This window comes from Passer montanus, unplaced genomic scaffold (assembly GCF_014805655.1).
Source record: "Passer montanus isolate IOZ18808 unplaced genomic scaffold, ASM1480565v1 scaffold7, whole genome shotgun sequence".
In the NCBI taxonomy this organism is placed as follows: Eukaryota; Metazoa; Chordata; class Aves; order Passeriformes; family Passeridae; genus Passer; species Passer montanus.
In genome coordinates this window covers 1,158,028-1,175,581 of record NW_024372147.1, presented here as the reverse complement: position 1 = coordinate 1,175,581, position 17,554 = coordinate 1,158,028, and the positions used below count along the sequence as shown (strand labels likewise).

The 17,554-nt window shown below is 38.4% G+C and overlaps 1 protein-coding gene across 1 annotated transcript; it reads right to left on the bottom strand.

Annotated features, from left to right (window-relative positions):
• Window positions 1–4,533: 4,533 nt before the first annotated feature.
• LOC120511986 (protein FAM240B-like) lies at window positions 4,534–13,616 on the bottom strand. The gene is made up of 3 exons (XM_039729761.1): window positions 13,486–13,616; window positions 6,214–6,358; window positions 4,534–4,854 (listed from the first exon to the last, which is right to left on the bottom strand). Exons 2-3 carry the CDS (start codon window positions 6,351–6,353, stop codon window positions 4,776–4,778), a joined length of 219 nt encoding a protein of 72 aa, XP_039585695.1. The 5' UTR covers window positions 6,354–6,358; window positions 13,486–13,616; the 3' UTR covers window positions 4,534–4,775.
• Window positions 13,617–17,554: the final 3,938 nt, after the last annotated feature.

The following is a 17,554-nucleotide window of genomic DNA, read 5'->3' as shown; positions in this document are numbered from 1 at the left end:
CTCAGAATGATGGGGTTCTCATCTGGAGGGGCATTCAAGTCAGACCCATAAATCTAAAGGCCATTCAAAAAGCTATCAATATTTTGACATATATTATAATGGATATGAGTATTTCTCATCAGCCTTGAAACTTCTGAACTCTGTGAGAACTACCAGTCCTGCATATAGGCTATTAAGTCAGTTTGACCAAAACTCAGTTTTTTCATGGAGAAAGAGGTTGGCTGCAGTTTTTATCATACGGAAATGTCTTATGTGAGTATAGGGAAACTCACACAATGCTCTGACTTAGGGTCCAGACCCATCTCTAAAGTAACTTCCGTGGAGCAGTGACCATGTGTGGTTAACATGCACATGAGTTGGCTGACACCAGCAGACATGCCTGGGAGAGGATCAATGTGTAACCTGGAAAGGTGAGAGATGAGTTCCAAGCAGTAAGAGCTGTAATCAACATTAGGCCATCAGCCAAATCCCCTCAAAACTCTTTATTTTAAGGCATTACCTCTTAATCTTAAACTTCCCTTCCCAAATTTATCTTGTCCCTCCAAACTTTTGAGGTGAGAATCCAGTTACATGAATAGTGACTCTCTTAAGATGCAGTATATTTTACCACAGCTCCGTCACCTTTCCTGGACCAGTGCAGGATGCTTTTATTTTTCAGATCTGTTTCTTAGAAGAAATTATCTACGGATTTCAGTTCCAGCTGAAGCACTTGGCTACTGTGCTGCATAGTGGATCATGTTATCTGTGTAGAGCAACTGGGCCTTGATTTTGTACCCAACACAGGTACCATGGCTCTTTCCTGACCCCTGGCTCTGGCCCATCTTTCCACTCTGCCTCCACTGTCTCTGTACTGTTTATACAGTGAGCTCTATGTGCCTGGGATTATCTTTCACATTGCTTGTGTATAGGATCAAAGTCTGAGGTAGCCTGTTGGCTTTTCTAGAGTGCAAAACAGCTCGGCTGAAATTAATTTATACTGAACACAGAACATTGGAGGCGAACTCGGTATTGTATGGATTTATTTTACTGCTGGGCACTTCAGGCACCTCAGAACTGGCCAATACACCAGTTTCCTCTCCAATGAATTTACCTAGAAGCCCAAAGAGGCATAGCAGCACAGAGGTAAAGTGGCTGTGTAATAGGAAGCACCAAACCTTTGGGTATCACACTGAAGACAGCCTGCTGGGTGTTGCTGCATTGGTCTGCAAGACCATCTCCCATTTGCCTGACCTGTGACAATTGTTCAAAATCAAAATCTGGCTGCTGTGGCTGTTTTATGCTTATTTGGTCCTTAATTAGAGTCCTACAGAGAGGAGATCCTTGGTTAAGGAAAGATATTGAGCAGAAAGGATTCCTGAGTGAAGAACTGTATTTAAGCTATGTCAGTTTGGGCTAAACTGCTATGAAGTCTGCTAAGTTACTGACAGAGCCATTCTTCACAGCTGTCAGCCCTTATCCGTACACTAGGAGGATCATTAATATGACTAAAATGGAGCATCTGTCACTCTTGTGCTAACACAGAGCATACTTACCGTAAATTCTGCTTGAAGGGAGCTGGGTGGTGAGTGTTTAGTGTTTGCTTCAGAGAAGGGTAAAGTTTTACTACATTTAACTTTTGTCACTGTTGCAAGCTTTTCCAAAATGTTTTGTATCATGCATTTGTAATGAGAAAGTGACATGCATTTTGTTGCTACTCAGTGTCAAGATGAAGCAAAGGAGTAGCAAAATAAAAGCTGGGAGGATAAGCAAGTATCTACCACATTTTAATTGCAAAGCTAATAAAATCGGGTTGGCATAACTCAAAATCTCTTGCTGCTACACTCAAAAGCAATGTGAAAATCTGGATAGGAAAAAAAAAGCAAAATCAAAAGACATGATGTGTGTATTCAAGAAGCTATTTTATAAACATTTGAGTTAAGTTTAAACTGTTTAGTTCAATAATGCACTGCTCTGAAATTGCATATTGGTGGAAAATTATCTGAAGAGCATCTAAGCATCCTCTCTAGCCATAATAATTTTATAAAAACCAGCTGCTTTTATCAGGTTTTAGTTGATGACTTTTCCAGTCTTACAGTAATGTATCTCTAGTCCTTTTGATAATGTCATGGCTTATTTCCAAGTCTCACAGATATTGTAGTGGTTTGGGGGTTTTTTTGGTGTTTTTTTTTTTTTTTTTTAATTTTTTTTTTTTTTTTTGTTTTTGTTTTTTTTTTTGCCTCCTTTTAATTTCTCTTGTGACCTTCAAGGTAGGGAAAAGATTAATATTTTTGTTTTGAAATTGCCAGAACCACTTTCATCCTGGAGTCTGCTCCAGCTTCTGCTAAGATGGTTAGACACTTAGATTTAAATTTTCATGCTTTCACACTCTTTATTTTTGCTCATTAACTCTAGATTATATTTATTTCCTCAATACGTATTATTTATTGTGTGGTAATTTACAAAACTCTTAAGTAGATTACCCCTACATTACCCTGGTGGATTTTGTATCAAAACATGCTGTTACTATTCAAATAAATGAAGATTACATGGCCCAAAGTCCTGAATCCAGCACTGTGGAAACTGAGCCTGAAATAATTAATGTAAACTCTGGAGGTGGAATTATAAAGCTCAAAGGAAAGTAACTTAATTCTGGAAACATATTTTCAGAACCCTTCTTGTCTTTGAGCTGAAATAAATGTGTTCTGTAAAAAATAAGTTCTCTTTTGTCATTTTAAAGAGATTATTTTAGGGTATCTATATTGATAGGGACTTATTCCAGAGCATTCTTTAGTGGCCACATAACCATGCATGTGCAATGAGGAACTGGGATGGAAGTCACTTCCTGGCATATTTTTTCCCCAGCTCTCTATGGTTTTTCCTCATGTTGATTTACTTTATGAGAAGAATAGTAAGAAGGATCTAAACTATGTGGGAAGCAAACAAAGGCTGATTCCAGGGCTATGGCTTTAATTTTTAAATTTTGCCAACTCTGACTCCCTGTTTGTGCCGTAACTTATGCAACGAATGAGACTGGGAAATGTTTCCCTTAGCTCAGTCTAATTTCAACCAAAATGATATAAACCCCCAAACTGTTTCATGATGGTGTTGGACTAGAGCTTCAGTAAGCACCTGGCATAGACAAGGGGTGGGGCAATTGAAATGTCTTTACTGACATTTTCAAAGAAATCTACTTTTTAACTGAATTCCAATATTAAGTTGTGGCACTATCTGGTGATTGTTTTCTTAAGCACAGCTTGATTGTAATTGTGCTGTGATCCTTCATATTCACAGTTGATGTTACTTTTAAAATTGCTTAAGAATAAAAATAAACCAAAGCACATGGGCTTAGTAGCTTTTCTCTGGTGTTTGGCAAACTCTGCTCTTAAATTTGGGGACCTACCTGCTGACACCTTGAATTCTGCATTAGTGCTCCAAGGTTATAATTTTTTTCATAATTTTATTAATTCCTCAGGCTTTCTAAGCATTATTTATGTGTTCAAATTCACATAATAAATTTTGTTTGGCCTTGGGATGCACAAATGTGGATTTAAAGGGTGATAGATAAAGAGGGGAAAAATAACACTTCAAATTTTTGTTTTGATTCAAGAAGAGCAGATTTTCTACATATTTTAAAACTCCAAGCCCTTCTATTGTTCCCTTCTTGCCTCACTGGCAATTCAAATCTTCTTTGCTTTGAAGCAATATGAATTACGAGAGTGGTAATGAAACAATCTTATAAAAAGGGACTAAAAGGTTAAGTGATACATGGAAGATTTTTTTAACATGCTCAAAACAACCTGTCTTGCAGTACATTACTCTAATCATTTGGTGGCAACAAATAGTCACCATAAAAAGGAAGCAATTTGACTACACCAGCTGACTGAAATGTTTTCGTATTGCTGGAAGAAATGCCACATTTCCTAATGAAGCATTAAGAAGGGAACAAGAAACATTTTTGATGTGGAAGATGAAAATGGCTAAATTCTGAAAGTACTTGTCTTTAAGGAATAAATACTGGGTCTTAGAGGGAAAAGGTGCTAGAAGAGAAAACCTGCTTGTCTCTCATGATGACAGACAGCTGTGTGAGTGCACCAAGGTACTCCGTGAAACAGGTACCAATCCACCTCTAGACAAGCCCGCTCAGGTACCAGATTCTACCCATGCTGATATAGTGTCTCAAGTCAGCTAACGTAGGTTGACTAAATTAATGTGGCTTAATCAGGCAGCTCTTGTAGTTGTGTCACAGAGGCTGTTTATCAATACATATATGGTAGCAAGTTAACAGGTGACTTCTAACTTGAAATCTAGGATCTGTAGCTCCCACCAATTTGGGCTTCACTAGTGGTGTGGGATGTGGTGGCATTGTGCATGTCCTATATTCCTTAGTCTGCCTTGGCCTGTGTTGTGTAAAAAATAAAAATCTCTACTATTAATTAAACCATCTAAATTCATTACATTACAGTCAGTCTATACAGAAATTTAAAATATTGAGGAAATGCTTTTGCAGAGCACAACCGCGTAACTAAACTCTTTTCCCAGGCATGTACATCTCAGCGAACCATGATTTATTAGGGTTAAATACTTCAGAGTGCTACATTCTCCATTTATCAAATGAAGGGACAGATGCATAATCTTGAAAGCAACAATTGACATTTCACATATGAAACTTCAAAAAATGACAGCTAATTAATTATAACTCATTTAAGCTACAGAATAAAACTGACTTCAGCTTTTACATCACACTTTCCTACAAAACAGATTTATTTTCCCCAAAACTTGTCATGAGTGTGGACTCTTCAGCTGGATGAGTCTTCAGATTGAGTCCTCAACATCTTTATCCGTTTTTCCAGCCTCTCCATCCATTCATTTCTGAGCCTAGGGACAGAAACATGGATCAGCTTGTTCCCATAATTTTAAACGAAATGGATTTATACTTTTCATCTTTTCCACTGATGATATTCTTTGGTGCTCTTTCCCAATTGTCATGCAAATTTTCTTGCCTCTTTAGAGCTCTGCTGGATGGTACTTCAGGACAAGCTCTTAAATCCCAGTGAGAGATTACCTGAGATTTGTGGTTCATCTCCACCTGCAGTGTGCCCTCCCTCGAGTGCCTGTTTGCCAGGGTGACTTGTCACCTGCACTGGAGATTGCCTGCTGCCACCTGCTGGGTCACATCACCCAGCACTTCCCCAGCCTCCCTCCCCGGGTCACATCACCCAGCACTTCCCCAGCCTCCCTCTCTGGGTCACATCACCCAGGACTTCTCCAGCCTCCCTCCTCCTCTGTCCTGCTCAGCTTAGAGAAACTGTGCATCTTGAAGCTTCTGTTAGAGATGTAACAGGTAGCTTTCAGTAATATGTGGTCCTTTATCTTCTTTGTGATAGTATCTAAGTACCACAGAAAGACTTAAGTAGAAAAGAGAGGAATTTCCCAGTTGAGGAGTTGCAACATTGAGATTAGGTTAGTAACAAATGGATAAAACATGCTGGAGACTAACTCTAGTGTTCCTTCATCCAGGGTTAGTAATGTAAGGCTGTCCTTGCTCTTAATTTTTCAAGTATCAATGCAAAGAGAGTTGTGAGGAAGGCTTTGGGAAATTGCTTTCTAATTGGATGACCTCAAGAAAAAAATAATAAATAACAAAAGTATATATCTTTGCATATGCCTTCAAATAATGGAGAGTTGATGTGAAGAAAAACTGTGATGAACTTGCTGCAGACTGCTCTTTCTCGCAGTGACAGATCAAGGGGAATGTGACTGAATAAGGTAGGTGTGGCTACGAGTGGTGGTTGCCTCAGTCAGTATGTTTGGATCATTTGCTTTATAATGGATTTACCATACACAAATTAAACAATCTTAAATAATTCAAACTATTTGCTTGTGAAAGCAAGGCCACAGAGTAAAAATGTGGGCCAGTTACACATTTGTGCTTTCTTTGCTCTGAACAGAAGCCTTTATGTTCAAGACAAGACTGCAATGTTAATCGTCCCAGTAATTTCAGAAATTTCTATGCTTTGAACTCATTTATGGAACCAGAGTGAATTATTCTCCTATCCTATGAAGTCATAGCTTAAACACATTAGTGATACATCCTAATTTGGGAAGTTTTATTATTTTTTATAAATCTAAATTACTTTCAGATTTCATTGCATGACTTACGTATTGGTATTACTTTTTAAAGAAAAATAATTACAATGCAAGCTCAAGTAAGATTTCTGGAGGCAAATTACCCACTTTGTCAGAGCACTTCTTCGCTGACGTTCTTTTTCATTTTGCAGATACTGAGTTTGTTGTTCAATGGTCTTTTCCCAGAAGTTCCTCAGGTCGCTGGTTTCACAACCCCGCACTTCATGACGCATGTATTGGCTATTCATTTTCTCTAAAGGAAAAATTTTAAACAACTGTATGACAAGTTACTGGTTACTCCTCTGTTTTCATAGCTAAAGCAGATTCTTGATGTTTTGGATTTTCAACATTAGGGTCACACAGTCCTTTTTTTAGTAGGATCAGGATAACTGTTGGCATGACTCATTATTTAAGCTTTTCTTTCCTAGCTCTGACACTTGAGGATATGCTGTCTACAGTGATATGAACTCTTACTTATGTAACTAAAATATCTCTCACCTCCATCTGACAATGACGTTTATGTTCAAAATCAGGACAGTGGTCTTGTATTCTGTAATTTAGCAATTAGGATACTTTTTACTGTACTCACAAAGAAAAAACAAAAAAAAATGGCCATATTAGATGGAATTTTTTGGCTCTGTTATTTTCATGTTGCTAAAATTGTAAACTAACTATTGTTCTGATGATTTGCCTTTAATCATTCTAGCACTTAGCTTTATTTGGAAATGTAGAAAAGTTATATGTGTAAAAGTATGTACATAATTTTATAAGGTGCAGACTTGCAAACTCCACCTTGTTTACTAATTATTTTCCCCTCTTCTTCAAATAGATTCAAATTCATTGAATATATTCTTGTATCTGTGACAATTCTGTACTTTCAGTTTTAGTTAATGTCAACTTAAATTCTGGAGTGAATCTTATCCTAGGGAAAGAATATTTGCCTCAGGATGACTCTTTGTGGGCTAACAGTAAATTCCCTGTATGCCACATTGCAGCCAGAAAATTGTATCATTACTTTCAAAACTTCATTAAATATGAAATTAGTATATCCATGCTGTCTTTCAAATTGCTATGTGCTTCTGCATGAACATGCCATTACAATATTTTCCAGACAATTTAATTTTTTAACAAGTATTTAGGGCCTTCTCATGCATTGTTTGAATTCATGGAAATTATTTGTAATTTATTTTAATCAGAGCCATAGAGAGATAGTAAACAAGGCCCTCAAGACTAGCTTGGAAAAGCTTGAAGAAACTGTTGCCATTCCCCTGCCAGGCATCATAAGAAAACATAAAACTGGGAACTGATAATCTTTACATAATTGGCAGTTTTGTGAAAAATTGACAGACACATTATAAAGACTCTGTGAGCAGAGGACAAAATCAGCCCTTTTGAAGAGGTCACCTTTTTGCTAGGATTTCCCTGTAACTCCCCTGTGGTTCCCTGCAAAGTCTTTGTATATCAGCTCATGGCCTCCAAGTAATAGAGGCACAATGCTTGAGCTTGACTTTTGCAGAAAAGTATTACTAAGCATATTTTCTGGCCCTGAACAAATTATAGCTGGATGTATAATTGTTGACATTAGTCTGTAAAGTGAATTGCAAGTATTGCTGAACACCTACAGCTGTGCTAGGGGATAACCAATTTCAGGTCAAAAAGTTCACTTAATTAAGGTGCATGTCTTCATAAAATTTATGTATTCTATAAATATCCACATATATATCAATACCAACCCAAAACATTTCTTCCCAGGTGTCAGTTACTACCCTTTTAAACTTTTTGTGTGCTGGGAGTAATCTTCAAAGGTATGAGAAAGATATGGTAAAAGCCATCTAAGTAAAACTAATGGACTTTCCACCCTAGGAGTTAATCTCTAAGAATAAGTCTTTCTGAAGTGCAGGAAGAAAAATTCCCCTATGTACCTGGGGCTCCAGCATAAACTGCCAGGAAAAAATGTCTTCAGGTTTCTTTATCAAAAGAGATAGCAAAACATAATAGCTTCATCCTTCTGAATTATTATGAATTCCTGTCTAATATACTGTGGATGCATCTTTTATATATATATATATATGGGTAAATATCACTACTGAATAAGGCAAAATTTTGGAACTCATTGCTATAAGGTGTAATTGAGCCCAAGCATATACTTTCAGAATACACATATCCTTTACTGGTTTTTAATGTTATGCTTCCTGATTTGATTTTATATGTTCTTTATGTTCTTGGTACTGGGTTTAATGCATTTTGTAGATGTGTCTTTCTAACACCTGCCCCCACAGCAACAAAAATCACAAGAAAAAAATTTAAAGCCACTAAAAAGATATTCAGAAGTAATTTCCATTGCTTTTCACTTTATATCTGGTGTTGGCAGTATTTAGAAGAATGTTAGAGCTCTTTTGAGATTACAAAGTGTGTGTAACACTACACATTACAGCTTTGGAGGCTTTTTTTTTTTTAGGTGTGTGAGCTGTGGCAGGGACAGGAATCAGTACTTTTCTCTGTCTGCCATCTGTGTTATTTTCTTTGGGTGTGTATGATCAAGCATACCATTGTCCAAGTCATTCTTCTTTCCTAACTTTTTGTATTGTCTTAATATATGGATGTCTTGGTGCCAAATTTTCCCTTCCTCATTCTTAATATGCTTTGTTTTCATTTCCCCTATGGCTGGAGAACTCTCAAATATGCGCAAGTAGGATCAACGTTACTGAACACATTAGAATTTCTGCATCATTACTGATCATTATATGTCATTGATAAACACAGTATATAAATATGCCAGCATTTGCTTGCCTGAACTGTAGAATTACCTCATCCTAAATTGCCTTATATTTTATTGAATTATCTGTTTGATCCTCTTAATGGTGATTGTAGGAGCTGCACAATACCTCCACTGAAATAACTGACATGGTTTCTTTTGCCTTTATGCATCATGTGCATAGATGTTTGAATTCACCTCTGTCCTGCCATCCATTTTATAAACCATAAACTTTCAGTGCATGTGAGCAGTCAGGGATATCAGACTTAGTCTATCACTATTTCTCTAGCTGTCATATTTTTCTCTCCTACTTCAGCTGTTTTCAGAGGAGTGTAACAGGTCTTAAGCCTGTATCATGACTCTGCAGCAGCAGTTATCCCCTGGAAACAGTTTATTTCCATGTCTTGAAGCCTCATTCTGAGTAGTTAGGATAAGGGGCCTCATTTAATAAGGAAAGAGAAGAATGGAAAAGATTTCATGGAAGCAGTCTCCAAAGCAGCCTGAACAAATAATCTTAGAATGGTGCAACAGGTGAGCAGAAATATGCTATCAAAGCACACAGGCAGTTGTGATGCATTTTATAGACCTTGAAGTTAGTTCTGACTTAAACTGCCCTGCCATAGCTAGGACTAAATAAGGTTTTTTAAGCCTCTAGTGGCAATCCCTCAAGAGAACAATGAGAAGCTCTTTCTGGTAATCTTCTCTGACAGAGGCGTGGTTGCAAGACAATGGACAAATGTAGGTACTTTCAAATGAAAGGAATAACATGATAACCTCTAGGAAGGTTTTATCCAACACATGATAATGATGACTACTTATTTTTAGATTTAATAATTTTAGAGCAGTTTGGTATTATCTAGCCTCAATTTGCTAAAGGAGATCTTACAAAGTTAGGGAAACTGTGACACTAGTACTGTTAACTGGAACTCAGAAATTATATTGGTAGAACAATATAAGAGGGATGTAAGATCAATTTGATATGACATCTTGACTTCTATGGAAAAGAAAAAAGAAATCAATAGTTTGAGGCTAAAATTCACTGTTTCTGTGAGAAAATACTACCACCACTAGAAACACTTTTTCATGTAAAGAATTGGAAGTCAAAAGTTTCTTAGGCAGAAGAAAGAATGTAAAGAAAAGTGTGGATTTTCTTCCTCCAGTAGAACACATTGTTATATGAAATATAGTTTTAAAATTTATAAAACTTTTAATGAGTCAGGAGAGCTATTTTTCCTCCTTCTTGAGTTTCTTACAAAGCACAGTCAGTCAGTGTTTTGAGGGTCTTATGCATTCCCCTAGAAATAATACAATATTTTATTGTTCTGACTTTACTCTGACCATGCTTTGTGACTATGGCTATTATATATTAATTGAAATATAAAAATTGAATTATACATATAAGAGACAATACTATCTATGCTAATGGTACTGTTTGATGTAAAACCAATCAGAAATCTTTTTTGATTTTGGAAAAGAGGACTAGTAATCATATTCATGATTCCCCTCTTTTTCCTTAGGATCTAGGATATGTCATTTATCTTCTGCTTCTGTAGCTGGCAGTAATTCACATCTCAAAGGGCTGATTGATGCTTCCCTTGAGATCCTTCCTAGGGAAGCATGCCAGTTTCAAGTCTAACTTGGGTCTCCAGACTCTGGTTAAAACTCTTCAGAGGCAGAAGAGAGCACTTTAGTTTAATGCCCTGTACCCTTTGGTTTGTGTGGCATGTTGCACAGTGCAGTTTCTCTCATGAGTGCCACTTGTGAGCAACTTGTGGGAGAGGTTTCTCACAGATTGCTCTCACAGCTTCCTCTACCTTTCTGCCCCATTTATGAGCAGTTATGGGAGAAGATGAATCTGGAGAACGAGCCTGATGATGGGGAAGGCTGCTATGGTCTTCTGGTGCACACAAGTCCCTAACTGTCTCAGTGTCTTCCAAAATTTCACTAGAGTATCTCCTCAGCAAAGATGTATGACTTTCCACCTGTACTGTAGGATTTTATTTTCATTTGCAGTTTGGCATTACTACCAATCTGTGCTTTTCCTTTGCAAACAGTATTGTCTGGAGTTTGCTATGAAATGAGGGAATTCTCGGTAAGATATTTATTCTGCCACCAGTATTTTGTAGTTTGGCAGAGTTTGAAATACATGCTCTTACCAGAGTGTCAGTCAGTTTTTCTCCCGGTATAACTTTCAATCAATTTAATTGGTTTTCTCCACATATTGTGAATTTTCTCTGTATAAAAATGACAACCATACTGACAGATGACTGAGCAATACAAGTAGGAGTTACAGGTGTGCATTTAGCAAATTATTTCTAACAGGTATGTTAAACAGTTTTAATATTTGAAAATGTTTTCACTCAAGCACTGTGTAGCAATCTCTTTTCAACCATTATCCTTTCTCTTAATTCCCACAATCCTTTATTGCTTTTCTATGAGAAGTGATGGATCTGAGCCTATTTTTTCTAATAAGAAGAATAGTTATTATTCAAATGCTTTGCAATTGTAGAAAATTTGGACAAACATATTAGCTTGTGGTAGCTACATGGGTTTTGCAACTCATACTGCTATAATGTCAATATCAATGCCTTTGAATGCCATGCACTCTGCCATGCATTTTATTCTGTCCTTCTCATCTAATGGGCTTCAGTTCTTTTCATCAGCTTTTACTTTTCTCTGGATATCAGACACCTGAACAATGGAATTATCAAACTGGAGGGAACTTATTCTGTGCCTTGATTTTCTGTACTACAGGGCTCATCAGGCTGAAGATTAAAATTCTTAAAAACTTTTGAACAAAACATTTGAAGAATCAATATTTTCATTTTCCTCCAGGTAACCCATTCATTTATAACTATCCTAATTCTGATCCCATGTCTGGTTTTTTTTTTGGGGTTTTTTTTTTTTTTTATATTTTGCTACTTGCTGCATTCCATTCTGCACTGTCTCTTCTTGATTCCATGAAAGGTCCCTTTGATTTTCCCTTCTCTGGCATCATGTCTATTGAGTTTCCCATCAAATCCTCTTCACCTCCCATGCCAGCCCTCCCACATAACCTGACTGATTTAGACATGTGCTTTCAAACACCTTTCTGGCAGGGTTCCTCACCACTGTTGTTCCATCTGGAAAATCTCTTTCCATTCTTGCTGGAGCTGCATTTGATAGAGTGACAGAGTAAGTTGAGTTGGAAGGGACGCACAAGGATCACCTAGTCCAACTCCCAACCCTGCAGTGCACCAACCCCAGGAGTCATACCATGTGCCTGAGAGGACTGTCCCAATACTTGAACTCTGTCAGGCTGGTGCTGTGATCACTTCCCTGGGGATCCTGTTCCAGTCCCCAGACACCCTCTGTATGAAGAACCTTTTCCTGGTATCCAATTTAAACTTCTGGCACAGCTTCATACCATTCTCTTGTGTCCTGTCACTGGTCATAAGCGTGAAGAGATCAGTGTCTGTCCCTCCTTCTCCACTCCTGAAGAAGTTGTAACTGCAATGAGTTCTATCCTCAGTCTCCTCCAGATCTAACAAATGAGATGACCTCAGCTGCTTCTCATAAGGTTTCTCCTTCAGACCCTTCACCATCCTTGTTGCCCTCCTTTGGATGCTCTTTAGTAGTTTAATGTCTTTGTCACATTGTGATGCCTGAAACTGCACTCATGCAGGTATTGCTAAATGATCCCTGGATAACCTTTTCTTCACCCCTCTACTACCCAGGTTTTTCTAATCCCTGCATCTGGCTCTCTGTGGTGGCTGCCTTCATTCCCATACATCCTGCCACCAGCACACACAAACATGGCTGTGGTGGTACTTGCACAGAGGTCAGCAATAAGCAAACAGGTATTCAAAAGTGATATGCAACAAATAAATGTCCAAGTGCCTTTCCTGAGCTTTATATATATTCATTTTACTCTTATTGACTTTTAATTTTCAGGGTCTAAGGCATACTTAAAGTGGATGTAGTTTGCTCATGAGATCAAATGTTGCTTCTGATCATTAGACTTTCCCCACTGCTGGATACATTTGAAGCCTGCTCTTATGAACTACTGAATTCATAATATCAAGCATATAAAATAAATTAATATTCATTGGTCAAGGATCTTGAATGCACTTTGCTTTTTTTTGATTTTTGAGTACAGGAAGACTCAGTATAGGATCAAAGAAGATAAATTTTACTCAGGGTTCATGTTCTTTATTAGATCATCCAGTTCAGAGAAAACATGCAAGAGAAACCTTTCCTCATGCATGAGAAGGTGTCTACCATTGAATCAAAATGCCTCAAGGCAACAGATCACAGTTAAATAGCCTCTGAGAGATGAGTGAGTATGTGTGTGTGTGAGTGTAACCTTGGCTAGCATTAGCCCATCAGTTGAGAATGCACAGCCCTATCTCTTGGTGTTTTATTCAGGATTGTGACATGGAAATTATCTATAAATATTTTTTCTGTATCAATGCTACTCAGCTTCCCTAGAATTCTGCTAAACTGGGCACTCTTCCCTGGCATTTTCCTCACACTCTCATCTTTCCTAGAATATACTTTTGTGAGAATTAAAGTTAGAGAACAACCACATTTCTTGTTGACATTATTAGGGAAAACTCACTACAAAAAAAAAAAAACTCTCTTACCTTTGGAGCAGGACTCTTCTTGCAAATAAATTCTCTGTGTGACACAAATGAGGAATATTACCACTGCAGCCGTGGCTTCTCCAGTGTCACAGGGCAGTAATGAAATGCATCCCTCGGTACTTTTTATTTGAAGTGTGGGTAACATAAATCCTTCATCATATCAAGGCTATTTTGAACAGAACCAACAGCGAGATAAGATCATTTAATGAACTTTGCAGCCCCCTGCCTGAGATGATCGTGAAACACAGGCCCCCTTGAGACCATGCATCCCTCCCACACTGGCAGATACCTCAAAGAGCATGACTTGGCAAGTGATGAGAATTTTCTTTAAAATGCCTGCTAGTGTTATCCATTTTAATAATCTTCCCATGAAGCTTGAAAAATTCCACACTACCGTCTTAGCCGTAATGGAGGCTGAAATGCTGTGACAAATCACACTCAGTTTAGCATTACAGGGTGACTTACAGAAGTATGCACTACCTTGGTGTTGTTTAATCTAAGGATGTGTACTTGATTATGACCAATCCAAAATCTGTTCTCTTCAAGGCAATTGTCACAGGAATTGTCTGTGTATTTAGCATTAGATCATGAAATGCATTAAAGCAGCATTACTTTTACCATTTAGAGTTGTTATAATTCTATTACAGATGAATGCTTATATCATTACACTTCATTTTCTGAGGAAAATGTTTTGTATGTTTGGCTGATGACAGATGCATGCACTTATCTCAGTTTTCATTAAATCCATCTACATTGCTAATGTACCATATGTGATTCTGGCTTAAGTAGTTCTTGTACAAATGCTGATTATTTTAACCTTACCTTTCTTTGTTGTAATTTTTCAGACCCCAAGTAACAAAAGCAGCAGCCATTAGATGGATGCTTTCTGTAGTTCTTGTTTACTTATTTAGTTTTTCTCCGGTTTCCTTTACAGCACAAAAAACCTGTGCAAAACCTAGGAGCTACAGCGTTTCTCTGTAAAGGAAAATTTCAGTTATTTCAAAAACCTGGTTAATATATTTAACTCCTAAGAAACAGTACTGATTGGCTTTCTCCAGTGTGTCCAATTCCACCTCATATCATATGAGAACACAGAAATCAACTCGTCCCTCCACACATGTGATAACAATGGTAATGTGGTCTCAGAGCTTTAGGACCATTATACCAATGTGGCATTGAAAAAAGAATACAACAACATATCATAGGTAAAACTGATTGCTCTATTTTTGGAAAAATAGCTCACATTCTGGCTAGCTTTAGAAATCACAAACAAATACAATCTGCTGGGTGAATATTAAAATAATATGGTATTATAAAAAGAAGTTGAAGCCCAGGCTTGATGGGGATGTGGTGCTAACCACTATGGTGCTCCAGAGCAGCAGAACAGCTTCCTTGAGATTTGACTCAGAACTTGAGTAATGATTCCTTTTTGCTAAACACATCTTGCTAAATTTGCAATGAATTTGAGGGTTTGTTTCATTTCTAATGTCATAATGTAGTCAATACCTTCCATAAACACTTGCAAAGATTGAATTTCAGGGGAAACTGCAGTGTTCCAGCTTCATCACACCAGACTATGTGTTTCTCGTCTGATATTCTCTAGAAGCATTGACATTTGTCCAGGTTAGATACCCTATGTAAAGGACAGCCAAAATGTGATAAGACATTGCACATGCTCTGGTCATCTGCAGTAGATTAGGTACATTGTTTATTATACTTGCTGATTGTATTTACAATGAACGTTTCATCTGTGCATTCACAGTGACCTCTTGTGAAAGACAAATGGTGCATCCAGAAATCCTGGACAGAACTAGTACTCTGCTGGGCCACCCATATGTGAAAAAAGTTCAGGTGATAAGTGACTGGAAAAACATGGTTCACTCTCAAAAGCAGGGCAGCTTTTATATATAGCCCGAAAACTATTCAGGATGTTTGTGCACCTCAGCCCTTGTTTACTTCATAAGCATATCTCACAGCCGCTTACCAGAAACATCTTGGATAGCAGCTCTCATCTCTAGTATGCAAAAGTTCTAGTAAGCACCTGCTTAACGTCTTTGCAGAGACCACAGAAGAATCTGCGAAATAATGGATGGAATGTAGACCTTTGGTGCGCTTGAGTTATTACTTATCTGCAGGAATCAAATCCTTAGTGTTCTGACTGTGTGCTGTTGTTCATGTGTGGGAGAGTTGGAAATAAAAGTAGCAGTCAGCTCTTACTCTTGCACAAGTAATCCTGATACATTTAGTCTGTATTTTGTCACACTGGACCCTTCACTCTATGAGTATTCTTAGACCTGATGCTAAAGGAGGGGAGGTGAAAGGAAAAGACCTTTCACAGAATCTTGCCAATTAATTAAACATCTCATGCTTCTTTTCCCTTCAATGCTTGAGGAAATAAGATCAGGAGAGGTAATTTTTTTAAGCAGATACTATACCATGTTGTTGGGGTAACTTCCTTTGGTATTCACTGTGTACATAGTATTCACATCCTTCTTGTTCTGGATTGATGCAATGGCAGCTAGAAAGTTGAGGAGAGGGATTTCTGTCACTACTATGTCCTCATTGGTCTAGGAGCAGAATAGGTCACAGAAATTTTAGCTGCCCTCTTCAAGCTTCACAAATTCTAGAATGGAGCTGATTACTTAGATGGAAAGTAGGAGTCTGATCAGTTTAGGTGTCTTTCTGTAGTGGCTGGATCCTGTATGGATTCCAGACACCCATTAAAGCCTCTCTATCACTCGCCTTCACAAAAGGACAGGGGAGACAAAATATAATGAGGACTCATGAGCTGAGATAAAGACTGGGAGAGATTACTCACCAAATAGCACCACAGGTAAAACAAACTTGAATGGGGGATATTAAATGAATTTATTACCCACAAAATCAGAGCAGGATAATGAGAAGTAAAGTAAATCTTTAAACCACATTTCCCCTATTCCTCCCTTCTTCATGAACTCTACTTCCTCCCCTCCAGCAGCATGGGGAGATGGGGAATGGGGGTTACAATCAATCACATATTTGTGTCCCTGTTCAGGGAGAGTAGTCCTTCCTCTGCCCCAGAGTGGGGTCCATACCACAGGAGAGAGTTCTCCACAAACTTCTCCAGTGTGAATCCTTTTCATGGGAAATTGTCCTCCACAAACTGCTCCAACATAGATCACTTGGTGCAGTCTTGCAAGGAAAGGCCACAGGTCACAGATCCCACCAGAAAACCTGCTCCAGTCTGAGCTGCTCTCTCCACAGGTCTGCCAGGAGCCTGCTCCAGCCAGGACCTCCTAAGGGTTCACAGCCTCCTCTCAGGCATCCGCCTGCCCTGACGTACATCTCTTTCATGGGCTGCAGGTGGATCTCAGCATCCCCATGGACCTCCATGGGCTGAGGGGCACAGCTGCCTCACCATGGGCTACAGCAGAGGCTGCATTTGAATCTCAGCTCTGTTGCTTGGAGCAGCTCCTCCCTCTCTTTCTGCACTGACCTTGGTGTCTACAGGGTTGTTCTTATATATTCTCATTCTGCTCTTCTCTGGCCGCACTTACATCTTCACAATAACTTCTTTTTCCATTAAATATGTTATTCCAGGGGTGTTACCACCAGTTCTAATTGACCCAGCCTTGGCCAGTTGCACATTTGTCTTGGAAGCTGGCAGGGATAGGCTCTACTGGATACAGAATTTCTCATAGAAGTCACCCTGTGTCCTTTGCTGATACTAAAACCTGGCCACACAAACCCACCACAGTACCTTCCAAAGAAAGCTGATTGTTAACTGATTTTCATGCTTCTGTAAATACTTGCAGTGTGAGTTTATTAAAACCTGCCTTGAAAAGCCACCACTAGTCCTTTAGCATGTCTAGCACTCCAGAGTGGAAAAGCAGGCAGGATGATCATTGATGGACTGCCCTGTAGCCAATACAGTGCAGGGGATGTGGTTTCCCTGTCCCCCTCTCATACATGAATTGGTTTGAACCCTGCTATGTTGTGTTGGCATCTCTGAGAGTACACCTGGAGAAAACGCACTTGATTAAGAGGTTTTGACACTGAGTGTTGGACTAAAAATTGTCTGGGTATGACA